The following is a 14,743-nucleotide window of genomic DNA, read 5'->3' as shown; positions in this document are numbered from 1 at the left end:
CAAATTGCCAAAAAGAGATGCCTGAAGGTTCAATACACAGTGTGCGTGTGTGTGTGTCTGGAGGCTGTTATGCCCACAGCGCAGTTTATTTGGCATGGAGCCAATTTCAATAAAACAACCAAAAATGTGGCTTTGGCTGTGGTGGATAGTAAATGTTTTTGGCTTACAGAGATGGATTATAAAAGAGAAATATGATGGTTAAGTTTATAGCTGATCAGATAAGAAAGCATACTGCTATCACAACACATAGATGTCTGTGCTCCGAGGGGTGGAGGGATAGTGAAATTAGATCCTACCTCTCACAATGTATAATGCATATGTTAAATGGTTGTGAAGATCTTAACACACTATAAAGGTTATGATTGGCCTATTACATCATGATTTGTTATGTGTGTGCATGTAAGTGTTCAGGAATGTGTGTGTGTGTGTGTGTGTGTGTGTGTGTGTGTGTGCGTGCCTGTGTGTGTGTGTGTGTGTGTGTGTGTGTGTGTGTGTGTTGAATGCATTTGCAATTAGCAAACTGTGGGTTGAACAAAAGTGTATGACATCATGTGCATCAGGTACGGGAAATTCTCCTGATATTTCAGGGAAGTTATTCCTCTCCCTTGCTGAACAGGTTTCCCCACTGCTACTGACTTTATTCTTAAAACCACAGTAACACACCGTTAAGTCAAACAAACAAACAAACTACTGATGAGAACCAATGACTTCATGTTCAGAATTGTCGTACACAAGAAGCAGAATATTTGAATGTCACATAATTAATCAATGAAGAGGATGTGTGGGTGTTTGTATGTGCGTGTGTGTGTGTGTGTGTGCGTGTGTGTGTACATGCATGTGTGCGTGGGTGTGCGTGTGTTTATATTTACACGAGTGCTAGCGTGTATACAGAGGAAATAAGACTGCGCTGTGTGATGAGTGTGTACAAATCTTTAAGGGAAGCAGTAACAAAGTGCTTGAGTGTCTGTGTGTGTGTGTGCATATATGTGTGTGTGTGTGCGTGTGTGTGTGTGTGTGTGTGTGTGTGCGTGTGTGTGTGAGAGAGAGAAAGGGAAAGAGAGGGCGAGGTTCATAAAGACAGCATATTCCAGATGGTCAGCCTACCTGACTGGGGAAAATCACTGGCACTATTGGCTCAGCTGCCATGCTGTTTGTGAGAAAATCAATTCCCCGGGAGTTTCACACACAATCATGTATGAGTGGACACACACACACACACACACACACACACACATAGGCCTGCATACACATGCACACATCCTTATAGGCAGAAAGTTATACTCAGTTGATGCATTTCAATATAGGGAGCACAATATTAATTTCAAATTGTTAATAAAACAGTAGTTTGGGTTTCTTGAGCTGGAAGCCCATCGAGGAATTGCTAATTCACTTTCACCTAATGACCTTCCCGATATGACCTTCCCGATCCCTATAATATATTTGCGTGTCCTCTGATAGGTTTACAATTTACGGGCCAGTGGTAATATTTCACCGTGATGAATTTCCATACTAAACCCAAGTCAAGTCGTAAAGTTGGTGATGTGATTCCAGTAAGCACCATTCAAATGTTTATCAGTGTGGATAAGCTTGAGATGATAACCCTGGAATAAAACGCAGCATGTAAATACCCTCTGTCTCTCCCATCACGTAGGCTGTGTTTCACACATCAGTGAGGTCACAGGCTGCTGGCTGTAGGATACTCATTTATCTTGACAGCTGCTTATCAGGCTGTAAATGCCTGTATCAAAACGCAGTTTCTAATAGTGTTGACATTTTATGGGTCAGTGCAGATTATTTTCATTTGTTTATTTTGTCTAACTTTATTTCTTCAGGTTGAATGTCTATAAGTCAACATTTACACGCACCAGTATTAACCAGCTGGCATATTTGCAACTCTTGTCCCTGGTCATGATGTTCATTCATTGTCTTTACTTATTCCTATTCAGGGTCCCAGCATGCATTAACATTAATTAATGCAAAAACAACAACAACAATACTACTACTACTACAAGTACTACTACTACTAATAATAATAAGAATCATAATCATAATCATAATCATAATCATAATCATAATCATAATCATAAAATATCTGTTTATACCAAATTTATTCAGCATGGACATTGCATTGGATGGATGGATATGAAGCATTATCTCTGCTACTTCACTATTTGAGTCTGTGTGTCTCAGACTAAGAAAGGAGTGGGGGAATCCCTGCCAGCTAAACACACACCCTGACACAAAAAGACACATGCCACACGGCCAGGTCTGGAATCTACGCCTGAACTAACAACACACACGCAACAGGAACAAGCACGAACACACACACTCGCAAGCTACACGTTAGTGCGCAACGAAAGCGAACTGCTGTGAATTACATAATATGATGCAATGCTTGTTGTTCATTTGCTTTCCCTTTTACGTTTTATGAAGTCAGGTCAAGATGGGTGCATGTTGATACCTTATTTTTATGTAGCAGCCCTCATTTTAAGTAAGTTAATTAAAAAAGTTGATTAAAAAGATGTTCACACTTGGGACCTGCTGTACAACCTCAGACTTGTCTTTTGAGCTCCACTGGAGCAGCGTGAGATTCAGTGATTTCTGTAAAGGAAACTGAAAATGTTGCTGAGGGAGGGGAGAGCACGTTTTTGAACATTTCACCTATCTTGGTTTTCCCAGCTAGTCAGCAAGTCTTACTGGTTAACATAACGAGACAAACTTCTTCCATTTGACTATTATGTACCCTATAACTGAGAATTATAATGTACCCCAATATTAAAAGCTTCCTAAAGACTGGGCGCATTATACAGAACAGTAGAGTACTTTAAATTGATAAGCCATTCCCCAGAACACTATTCTAGAATGATTATCTGGGAGTCAGATAAGTGACCTTGGCTTTCCAAACAGAGTTGATGATGAATAGGCCGCTGTAATGCTGTCAGTATGGCAGAAAAATTGGTCTAACTGTCATAACTGGTGCAGGAGGGGTCAAGGCCATTCGATCTTGCGGAACATTTCCTTATTGAATACAGTATAAATAAAAACAAACACATTTATATTTATAAGTAAGTCATATTTTCAGATATTACACACCAATATATTATCATAAAATTGTACCAGGGAAAAACTGAAAAAGTGTCGGCTGGCCGTTGTTCCAGACATTCCCCATGTGTGGTGAAGGGTTTTCGTGCTGCTTCGTGCGTGATGAGCTAAGCAGCCGAGGCAGGGAATCACAGGAGATGTGAAACTGCTAACTCAGTTTTTTTGCGGGGGGTTCTGTCTCTTGACAAGCCTGATACAGCCACAGTCGTCACTGTGGTAGGGGCGGAGGGGGGCACTGAGGTGGGCAGCTGTGGAGAGGTGTCAGGACTGTCCCATTGTCTTTCAAAGCGGCAGTAAAACTCATTCAAGTTGTTGGCCAGGCGCAAGTCGTTAGCAGAGTGGGGGGCTCTAGGTTTGTAGTTGGGGATCTGTCTGAGCGCTTTCCAGACAGAAGCAGAGTCGTTGGCTGAGAACTGGTGTTGGAGTTTCTGAGAGTACAGTCGTTTAGCTTCTCTCACCGCCTTGCTAAACCTGTAAAATTAATACAGTATGTGCGTGCATGTGCACAGCGCATGTGGCGGAGATAGCTGAATTCACTTAGGAAAATGTAAAGCCGCATTATTATCCTCTATGATGCTCCTGTAAATGATAAGAAACCACAGATACACCGCAGCTTTTGAAACCATAAAATGAAACCTGACACGCTGAAAACATCCACTCAACCTTCAACTGTTGAATGAAAGAGGCAAAGAATCTACCAAGAAAATAATCAATCAGATTTGAACAAGTACACTGAGACTCGCCCTTTTTGCAACAGAGCCTGTCATTAAACAGGTGTGTGTGTGTGTGTTTACAGAGAGAAACAGACAGACAGACAGATAAAGCAACAGAGTTTACATAGTTCTCCGTTATAAAATATAATGTATGTAAAATTAATACATAAAAATGATAGACCACAAGATATTAACAAACAATAGAGCAGCAGAATTGCCCCCCCCCCCCCCCCCCCCCCCCCCCCCCCATCCACCCTCCTCCCCATTTGTTCAATAAGCTACACCCACTTTAACACCACTCACCTGGTTTGATGGTGAGAAATTAAATGTACTGATAAGGGGCTTGGCCAGAGAGAGAGAGAGAGGGGGGGGGGGGGGGGGGGGGGGCAGTAAAAACATCGGCACAGAGAGTATAAGAGGGGTGACAAATCTAGGTGGAGCATCATACAGGTGAGCGCTCGCATTTTCATGTCTCCACCCTTAACTCTGTGAAGGATACTAGCGACCGCCTGAGGATACTACTTCACTGTGCCTACACACAGCAGCACAGGTACAGCTGTCTCCCTCTGCCTCACTTCACGTATGACAACCATAATTCTCTTATTTACAGTCTTTTGATGCCGTAGGACATTTTGTCACTCTTTCACGAGTTAGAGAAGTATGTGTGTGTGATGATGATTGCGATCTTATGACAGAAAAACTGACCTACTTTCACTTCTCTAGTTCACGTTGTGTGTTTCGTGCTATGCTGCTGTTGTTTCATGAGGGTGTTTTCTATTTCCAGATACTTTAAGCATGTTGGCAGCATTGGAGACGGTGAGTGTGTTATTTTGTTTTTATTACTTCGCTTGTTTGGTTTTTTCCAGTCAGCCCATGAATGGCAAAGAAAAGTTCAAGTTTATAGGCGTGTGTATTCGTGTGATTACACTATTACTGATTCAAATTATAAATACAACTGCAGTTAAATGCTCATGCCTCACCATGTTAACTGTAACTGGGTTCAGGGGGTGAAGGCAACAAGTTTTACGTTTTAAGAAGCAGCCGAGCAATACAGCACTGTTACCTGGATGGTGAGAGCGACAAACACTTGCATAAATTTGCCAGTCAAAGTAAAATACACACTCTATGGTCACAGTGTAGGTGCCTGGCTAGAGTCCAAACAAGAGGCACCCAGGATCAGGTCAAATGGTATGCGGTTCACTGCTGTATAATGTAAATGGGATTACTGCTTGTTGTTCTTGAGTTCAGCAGAAGTACATGGAAAGAGAACGTTAAGATATCAGGATGAAAAGTGTTAAATTCATTGTATTACAAAAATGGGATCTGCTGTTTAATGTTTTGTAGAAAAGGGATGATCCATGGATGATTCACAACTCATTTAAAATTGATGAATGAGTGCATCCCTAATCTTTACATCACAGGATGATTGGCTGTACAATGTACCACAATGCTGGCGTGCAGCTCGACCAAACAATACAGCACAGTACAATGCAGGATGCACAAGCAGCAGGTTCTCACGCAACAAACAGCGGGTGTTAGGTCTGATGATAACAGCGCCCCAGGCTGAGACTGACATGAGATAAATGCCACCCATCATGCAAAGTGTTTTCTCTCTGACAGTATCACGCAACACACTCATGTAAACACCTGAGTGTTTGCTGTTTCTGTAAGCCCCTGTCCTGTCCTGTCCTGTCTCTGTCAGATGGCCTACGTGCCAGAGATCGGGCTGAGCGGAGGGCGGGCGGCCTGGAGCGGAGTGGCCACCGCCGCCGGCGCCTCCTGCGCCGAGGTGGACCTGGAGGTCATCGAGGAGTACCTGCAGGAGCACTCGCTGGAGATCCAGCCTGTGCACACGCCTGCCACCCCGCCGACCGGCATGGCGCAGCCCGCGCACACACACTCCCACCAGGACACCAGGATCATAGGTCAGAGTGAGGATGGTGATCATGATAATAATGATGATGATGTTGGTGATGTAGGTAGCGGTGTGTGTGTGTGTGTGTGTAAGTGTGTGTCTGTCTGTCTGAATCTGCGTCTGTTTGCGTGCCTCTGACTGTACAGACTGTAAGTTTTATGTTTTTTCCTCCATAGAGAATAGCTGGTCAGGTCAGCATGCATATGAATGGCACTATGGCTCTCACACTCCAAGCGAGGAATATGAGGAGCAAGCCCCACCTCCAGCCTGGCCTAGTCCCCATGACAACCAATGGGTGAGTTCACGGGCCTCAACCATGGAGTTTATTACAAATGCATTACCTCCTGTATAACTGAATACTAGAAAACATACCACTTTTGGTTGCAAACACACTAAATGTGTATTCTTGCAGAACACATTTCAGCATTTTGAAGCTGAATTGAGTCTGTTGGTCTCACACAACAAATCTGAGTCACTTCACGAGATTTTTGAGAGTGATTACACCTGTACATTTCTGAGGTGTTTTTGTATGTGTGTGTGTTTCAGGACCACAGTGTGTATTCCTATAAGGTGACTGCATGCAGCGACTCAGACTCCCAGTCCAGCAGCTCCCAGTACCAGGAATACCCCTATCCTCCATCACCGCCCTCTGAGAGGGGCGGCAGGAAGAACAGTGACTCCCTGCCCCTTGCACCCCTCTCAGGTACACACACACACACACACACACACACACACACACGCAGACACACACACACACACACACACACACACACACACACACACACCTTTACATGTGCTGCCAAACACTAAAACACTCCACATTCCAAAACTCCTACACATCCAGACACACCCACCCTCTACGTATTTAGTGTAATGCCTTGTATGTTTGCTGTGGGGAAAACAGAACAGCATGTTCATACACACACACATACACACTACACTTATGCACACACACACACACATACATAAATCATTGTCTCCTCCTCGTTGTATTTACCGTCCCCTTCCTCCTGGGCAGGAAAGAGGAAGGAGCGGTTGTTCCAGTTCCTGTTTGAGATGCTCCAGACTCCGTCCATGCGGAGCTGCATCTGGTGGGTCCAGTCGTCCTCTGGCACCTTCCAGTTCTCCTCCCAGAACAAGGAGCGCCTGGCGCAGCTGTGGGGCCGACGCAAGGGCAACCGCAAGACCATGACCTACCAGAAGATGGCACGGGCGCTGAGGAATTACTCCCGCACCGGGGAGATCTACAAGGTGAAGAGGAAGCTCACCTACCAGTTCAATGAGAAGACGCTGAGAGGCCTACAGGGAGACTCGCACACTGCGTAGGAAGCGGAGGGGGGGGGGACACACCACTGGAAAACATGTCAGGGTGGGAGGTAAAGCATAGAACTAGAATAAGTAGAATGGATACTCTGACTGAGCTACTTGTAGCTTCAGCCAATCAGGGAAAATCTCCACGGATTCCCTGTTAATGTCCCTTCTGCTGATTCTACTTCTACGGCACCTTGAAACACAAATGAATACTGAGTATTTGAAAAGCCAGTAGAGACACTACAAATCACTGTAGGTCGCAGCTTAAATACAGGACCCTATTGGGATTGAGAGGAGGGACACATTGGAAATAATGATACTGATGTGAAGAGGTAAACTCTTAAGGGGTTTTTGATGCAAGGAGCTGTTTTCTTTTTTTTACATTTGCGATCTTACAGGGATAGGTAATAGGCAAAGGTGTGAAAAGTCAACTGGCTTTAAACATTATTATGTAAATCTAAGAGGTTGTCACATAATCTACTTCATAAGTAGAATTTAAATCATCTTTGAAATATACTGATTTCTACAAACAACATTGTGTTTTTGTGCTCCTGTATTGCAGATATTTCTACTTTTATTTTTATTTTTTTTACAAAATCAAGTTGTGGAAAAATGATCTGTTGGTGTCAAAATGTATTTTTTTAAGATTTAATAAATCTGAAATTATTTTCAATATATCCGAAATGTTTCTGTCTAAAACTTTTTATTTGTCTGGCTGTGATGTTTTTCTGTGTGTATATTAATATCAAGATAGCTATTAGCTGAGCAAAAGCGTACTTAACAAAGATGTGCTTACCAAATAAAACACACACACACACACACTCTCACACACACCCAAGGCCAAGGTTGTATGCAAAGTAACATGCATTGAAAAACCGTCACTAAAACAGTCCTGTTAATCAGTAACATCTAAAAAATCCCCTCAACACACAGAGCAACTGAACACACGCGCGCGTACACACACACACACACACACACACACACACACACACAGGTGAGAAATACATTCTAGGGTTCTATGAGGTAGCCTAAACAAAGTAAATCAATTTATTTTTCATAGTCAAATGAAGGGGTCATATATACGTGCCAAAAAGCAATTGCTAAAGGTGCAAATTAACATCATATCCAAATATGGATAGATGGACACATCATGCAGATTTTAAAATTGTTGTACTAATGGACTAATGGAGAGGGTGGTGCTTTCATACACGCACACACACACACACACACACACACACACACACACAAGACTAATTTTAAACAGCCCCGAATCTGCCATTGTGTGAAATGTGTGACATATGTCAACGGCTCACCCAGAAGTCTTCATCTACAATATGATGCTACTTACTGAGCCTCATTCTGTAGCTTTTGATTCTGTATGACCTTTACTTTCATCATTATTATTTTTATTATTATTTTATTTGTGTTTTGTATATACTTGTACAGCACCTTGGTCAACAATCGTTGTTTTTAAGTGTGCTTTATAAATAAAATGAACTTGAACTTGAACTCAATCATAGTGAGTAGGATCTTCACTCACTGATGAAATACAGATGGTGTCTCCATGGAGTGCGTATCTGTTGTTGTGTGTGCACACACATAAGCGCATGCATGTTTGCGTATAAAAAGCATCTGCTCATTATTTTTCTGGTCATTTGGGCGGGTTGTGTGTAAGGCAGCTTGGAGCTGGCGACTGAAAGCAGGAATATCTCAGCAAGGCATACAGGATTATGTTGGACTTTCCTCCGCTGTGGAATTTACCACATCTCTTCACAGCCTTCATCGAGGAAAACCTATTCTATCAAACTTTATAGTGTCTTCATCTCCCCTGGTCTCCATCCTTCAGTGATGGCTGAATGGAGTTGGGTGGCTTACACGGTGCTGGAAGTGCTGATTGCAACGGCCTGCTGCCTTGGCAATGTGTTGGTGGTGTGTGCGGTGTGTATTGGGATCCGGGGCTCCCTTCGAGAGCCAACCTTCTGCTTCCTGGTTTCCCTGGCGGTGGCTGACTTCCTGGTGGGTGTGGCCGCCGTGCCCCTGGCCGTGCTATTGGACGGCTGGGCGAGTCTGACCCCTGACCTGTGCCTGCTTCTCAGCTGCGTGGTGCTCGTGCTGACGCAGGCCTCTGTGCTGTCACTGCTGGCTATCGCCGTGGACCGCTACCTGCGGCTGCACACGCCTCTCAGGTGAGGTACGCACACACACGTTAGTGTACGGAAAATGGTTTACAATGTAGAAAATGAATTAACATTCTCATGTGTTGCTTTGGAGACAAACTCTTCTCCAGAGGTGGGAAGTAACAAAGAAAAATACTTTGTTACTGTACATATGTAAGATTTTCAAGTATCTACTTTACTCAAGTTTTTCTTTCACTTAAGACCTTTTACTTTTACTCACTACATTTCAAAAGAAAAATCTATACTTTCTACTCCCTACATTTTCAAAACAGACTCGTTACTCTCGCGAAATCATCAACTGATTTCTATTTTTTTTATTTTCTGCATCAGACAGCTTCCATCCCGGAAGCAGCTGATCAAGGGCCCAATGTGATTGGCTGCTTGTACAGCAAAGCGACACCAAAAAGGAGGGAAAGGGACAGAGAGAGAAGCAACACAAAGAAGAGAGAAGCAACAAGAGTAGAGAATTAACGTTAGTGAATTCAGCTGTGCTAGAACTAACGTTAGTAATTTGAGGTGCAGACTCTTTTCTCATCAGTTTAGTACATTACTTACTTACTTAATCCTCTTCATCCCCTACGGGACATGAGGCTACAATGAGCTCCTTCCACCGTTTCCTGTCCTTGGCAACATGTTGTGCCTCGCCCCAAGAGACATTCATCTTGGAAAGGTCGTCCGTCACAGTTCTGCGCCGGGTCATTTTAGGCCGTTCAGGAGTACATTAGAAACGCCTATTTTGTACTTTTATACTTTAAGTAAATTAAAGACCATGTACTTTTATACTGTTACTTGAGTAAAGGATTTGAAATGGTTCTTCGACTTTTACCAGAGTGTATTTTTAGACGACTATTTGCACTTATACTTGAGTAAGGAATGTGTGAACTTCTACCACCTCTGCTCTCTCCCTCTCTCTCCCCCTCTCTCACTCTCATGCTCTCTCTCTCCTCTGCCTCAGATACAAAGACCTGGCCACACAGAGGCGTACGTGGCTGGCCGTGTCTGTGTGCTGGGCGCTTTCCTGCCTGCTGGGCTTCACCCCTCTGTTCGGCTGGCACAACTACTCCCCCCTGGCCTCTGGTACCACCAATAAATCTTCCTCTTCCTCCACCTCTCCGCCCTGCACCTTCCTGTCTGTTATCTCCCTCCCTTTCATGGTCTACTTCAACTTCCTGGGGTGCGTTCTGGCGCCCCTGCTGGTCATGACCCTCCTCTACGCGCGGATCTTCTGGAGCCTGCAGGGGCGTCTGCAGGAGAGCTGCCCTCAAGCCCGGGCCTCTCTGCTCCGGGAGAGGAGGCTGGCCCGCTCCCTGGCCCTGGTGCTCTTTTTGTTTGCCGGCTGCTGGATTCCCCTGCACTTGATGAACTGCCTGCTGCTCTTCCACGGTCCTCAATCCGTCACACAGGGGGCCCTATATACAGGCAGGTGACAGTAGCTTTTATAGTCCTTATAGTCTATTTATATGTTCATACTGAGAGATTTGTTTGCATATAGTTGTTCTGGTGAATCTGAATGAGACATTTTTCATGTATTTACAAAGCACAGTACCTACTCTCCAGCTATTAGGCAAATTCAAATCTGACAGTAACGCGTCTATTCTCCAGGTATCCTTCTGTCCCATGCCAACTCAGCGGTCAACCCAGTGGTCTACGCTTACCGCATCCCAAAGATCCAGCAGGCCTACAGTCAAATATGGAGGCGCTTCCTGACGGGGCTGGACTGTTGCCATGGGGATGAGCGAGTTCAACGATCAATAGCAGGCGGCAGAGCCAATCAAACAGAGACGTGTGGATCGGGAAGGAGGGCCACACCCTGAACGCAGCAGGAGGAAGATCGACTGGGGACATTTTTGAGACCGGCGATGCTTAAGACTTGAGCTCAGGAGTACTTTGGCAGAGGGTTTCGCCCCGGCTCACGCACACTTAAGTCCACAGCAGGGATAGACAACCATGTAGAACCGAGAGTGTGCAGGTTTTCATCACAACGAAACGCTACAGCAGGTGATTTCACGGATTAAAATTGTCTGGTTGAAGCCCCGTGAAATCACCTGGTGGAGGGTTTGGTTGGAATGAAAACCTGCAGACTCTCAGCTCTCCTGGTCTACAGTAATGCTGTCTTCCAGTCAAAGCCGTCTCCCATGGCTCCACTAGAGGGTGCTCTCTGCTAACAAACTCAGTAGGCCCTCTTATCCACAAACCAAGAGAGCAGTCAAACAGTTTCATGATCCCATTCATTGATCTCTGGACAACTGATTTGAGGCAACATTTATTTCAGTATGACTTTATTGAGATGTACATATTTTTAAACAACACGTTTAAAACAATAAAAGTTCAACACTAACTTTTTTTTGCAGCATGAAATGTAACTGGCTGGGAATAAATGTGATATTTAGTCTTGACAGTGTGTTGAATATTCATAAGCGTTCAGTGAGCTCCTCAGGGAAGGCAATAGACTGTATAGTTATCACCTGAGCAGGGTGCGATCCCACCCACCAAACTATACAACCTACTACCTCACCCTGACAGAACACAAATCAAACACACCACAGATTCACCTGTTCAGGAACTTAAAACTTAATTTACCTGAGAGCGTCTGGTGGAATCAGTCAGATATCTGTGTGCTATACATACAGGAGTTCTAGCAAAGACAGTACAGTGCATTACATCGAATTCTGCAAGTGTAAGTTTTGATTGGACAACTTGGTTGCCCATCTGGAGATGGCAGTCGCTGATTGGCTGACTCGGCTGTCTCCTTAGGAAAGACAGTAGATTGTATAGTTATCTCAAAAAGAGGTCACACAACCCCACAACTATTCAATCTACTACCTCAGCCCCAAGGACAGCATCCACATTGCTTCAGCATCAAAGATCCTCACAGGTAACACTCCTGCAATGATACAAAGAAAAAGAGACAGAGAGGGTTATCTCAATCAAATTGTTTTCTCTGTAAAACACATGCAAGACAAACCGGGGTAAGGTCTAGGGTTTCTGTTGTCCAATCTGAAATTTTTTAGCATATTTGCCGGGTGATATTGTGTCCAAATTCAAACGCTCTGTCACGGAAATGAGTGTAAGGTATTTTGGGTTCATCTCTTTGTCTCCCTCTTTGTATTTCTTTGAATCGTCTTCTGGAAATGGTTCAAAATCAGGACTTAAGGAGGAAAGCTGTTTGTGCTTAATGACAACAAGTCTTCGACTGCCAAGATTTTGAGAAACGTTTAGCACTTCTTTACGAGAGAAGACCCTGAGAGACTTGCGCATATTGGCTCATCCTCACCAATCTGGGCAAAGCCGAAGCATTTTATTGTGGAACTGAACATCTTTAAAAAAAAAGCCCAGCCCACAAAAATAATTACGAGTAATTTAAGAATAATTTAACGGTAAGCAGACAACGGAAAGTGAGAGCACTAATGTGTGAAAGCCCAAAAAATAACTCACTGGCTTCCTGAGACTCTGGCATGTGATCGAAAGAGAAAAAAAAGCCGCTCGACTCTGTGCCAGGAATTTGTTTCCGTTTTTGCCAAAAACTGAGCTCATTCCAGCGGGCTATCCCTGTGTAGGCTGGCTGCTGCTTCTCAGACGGAGGTACACACACAGATGCCTGCAAATATGGCTGCCACCAGCTGCCTCTGATTGAATACAAAGCTGGGATTCTGCCCCCAAAACAAAACAAGGAAACACAAAATGGCGTCTCACGTGTCGGCCATTTTAGGTCTGCTTTAAAACATTGTAAGATCTACCTTTCGGTTTTCCCGAGCCTGCTGTCTTTTCTAAACAGACGTCCGACGAAGAAGCAGAGACTGTTTTCTCGAGATTTGATGGAGAATCAATCTTGTGGCGAGCACCGAGACGTAACCGAGACCCGAGCCAACAGACTCTATCACGGTACTGAGAGAGAGAGAAACCCTGTAACGTTACTGATCAGACAGCTGGGAAGTTTTGTTATCAAAGAAAATACATAATTAGATAATACATATCCCCGTTTTTACTGGCACTGTTAACAGCTCAGCTTTAGTTCCATCAGAAATGAACAAATCTTCATGGTGCTCAATGTGGCTAAATGGTAACCAATAACAGTGGCACACTCATTGAACAAGTAAATGAAATAGTACCCTTTGATCCAATACACTTTTACACATTCTTTCCTACGTGCTAATCTCGAATCTTGAATTGTGAATCTGCAAGAAAACTGCTAATCTATTACGGGAGGAAGGGTAGCGGGATAGCCAAGAGACTGATCCCTTGGCATGGCAGTGACTGAAGGGTTAATGAGTGCCAGACTAAATGCCAGGCCTGGGCAGGGGGGGTAGACGGAGAAGAGGTTAGGGGGTACACTGCTTTGCATAAATTAGCATACAGGCACAACCCCTGAGACTTGGTCCAGACCAGCCCCTCGTTAGCATGCAGTAGACCCCGCTAGTCTGATTACAGAAGACCAGACAGACAGAAGGGGTGGGGGTAGGTTGGCATGACGCCCAACTCTGCCACCATGCCAGTGACAGATCTACACACTCCGCCTGGTTGCCAAGAAATATCCCCTGATTGGAGCACATGCTGTATTTGGTGGAGGAGAAGAAAAACTAACAGTGATGTGACACAGTGTTTAGGGGGAATTGGGTCAAATTGAATGAAGATTTAACAGGGCACATGAACATGGCAAGGATGGGGAAAAAATATTAAATCTTTGCGGGGAATAAAGAGGATCTTATCGCAATAACTCTCCCACTGATCTTGTGCTTGTGAGCTTCTGGGTTAATTCCAAACACTGGAGTCCAATTCCCTGCACAACTCCGGACTGTTTTGGAAACATTAAGGCCAAACTTGGTCAGTCATGTGAGCCCTATTAGGCACTATTGTCTCTGGTCGTGGACTTTGTCTATGGCACATAAAAGGGGCACACAGGGCTCTATTGAGGCAAATCAGTTTCTCTGTCAACAGCTCCGGAATAAGTGTGGCATAAGCCAGTAGGGCAGCTGAGATGAGCCTGAAGGAAAGAGAAGAGGAAGAAATGTGGCCTATCTAATCTCATCTGCCTATCAGACAGTCTGTCTGTGCATCTGTCAGGGCAAAATTGTCAGCAGTAAATTCACGTTAGACTAGCAGTATTCTGTGCAAGCCAAGAAACATGCAGCCTGTCCTCTCTTGCCCTCTCATATCTCTTCTCTGCTGTGACCAACCAAGATATGTTTTTTTCTAGAGATGATTTCCTGCTTTAGTATGCTAATCTAGTTTGGGATGACAGCTAGACATGTTTCATTTGGGGTTTCCAAAGCCCCTTGTCACAGTTGTAGCACTGGGAATTTTCAATTACTTTTGAACAGTTTCTTTTATCATTTACAGTACACTTGCTGCATCTGTGACGCCCGATTGTGTCTTCTTGCACAGTTTTGCGAGGTAACAGACATGCAGCGTTCGATTTTTGTTTAAAATAAATTCATTATTCAGAATACTACTACAAAAATGTGAAGTATTTTTAAAAGACTTACCAAGAAAATGTAAATAAATAATAAAATAAACAGTAACACGTA

General features: G+C 44.0%; 3 protein-coding genes across 8 annotated transcripts in view; 2 read left to right on the top strand and 1 right to left on the bottom strand.

The window, feature by feature from the left end:
* The window catches only part of LOC139917235 (large ribosomal subunit protein P2-like), an 87,997-nt gene that overhangs the window by 70,523 nt on the left and 2,731 nt on the right, over positions 1-14,743 (bottom strand). The window lies entirely within an intron of this gene.
* On the top strand, positions 4,317-7,603 carry LOC139917242 (uncharacterized). 3 transcript variants are annotated; one of them, XM_078288387.1, is made up of 6 exons: positions 4,317-4,365; positions 4,600-4,631; positions 5,518-5,740; positions 5,907-6,025; positions 6,277-6,433; positions 6,749-7,603. In XM_078288387.1, the coding sequence occupies exons 2-6, from the start codon at positions 4,611-4,613 to the stop codon at positions 7,054-7,056; spliced, it is 828 nt and encodes a 275-aa protein (XP_078144513.1). In that variant the 5' UTR covers positions 4,317-4,365; positions 4,600-4,610; the 3' UTR covers positions 7,057-7,603. The 3 variants fall into 3 exon arrangements, with proteins under 3 accessions (XP_078144513.1, XP_078144514.1, XP_071762434.2); XM_078288388.1 differs by lacking the exon at positions 4,317-4,365 and adding an exon at positions 4,378-4,395; XM_071906333.2 differs by lacking the exon at positions 4,317-4,365 and having other exon boundaries at positions 4,526-4,631.
* On the top strand, positions 8,890-11,645 carry LOC139917221 (adenosine receptor A3). Its single transcript, XM_071906306.2, has 3 exons — positions 8,890-9,227; positions 10,174-10,637; positions 10,821-11,645. The coding sequence occupies exons 1-3, from the start codon at positions 8,890-8,892 to the stop codon at positions 11,030-11,032; spliced, it is 1,014 nt and encodes a 337-aa protein (XP_071762407.1). The 3' UTR covers positions 11,033-11,645.

Source organism: Centroberyx gerrardi, chromosome 14 (genome assembly GCF_048128805.1).
Source record: "Centroberyx gerrardi isolate f3 chromosome 14, fCenGer3.hap1.cur.20231027, whole genome shotgun sequence".
Lineage (NCBI taxonomy): Eukaryota > Metazoa > Chordata > Actinopteri > Beryciformes > Berycidae > Centroberyx > Centroberyx gerrardi.
The sequence above is the reverse complement of the archived record's forward strand: the minus strand, read 5'-3'. Positions and strand labels throughout refer to the sequence as shown.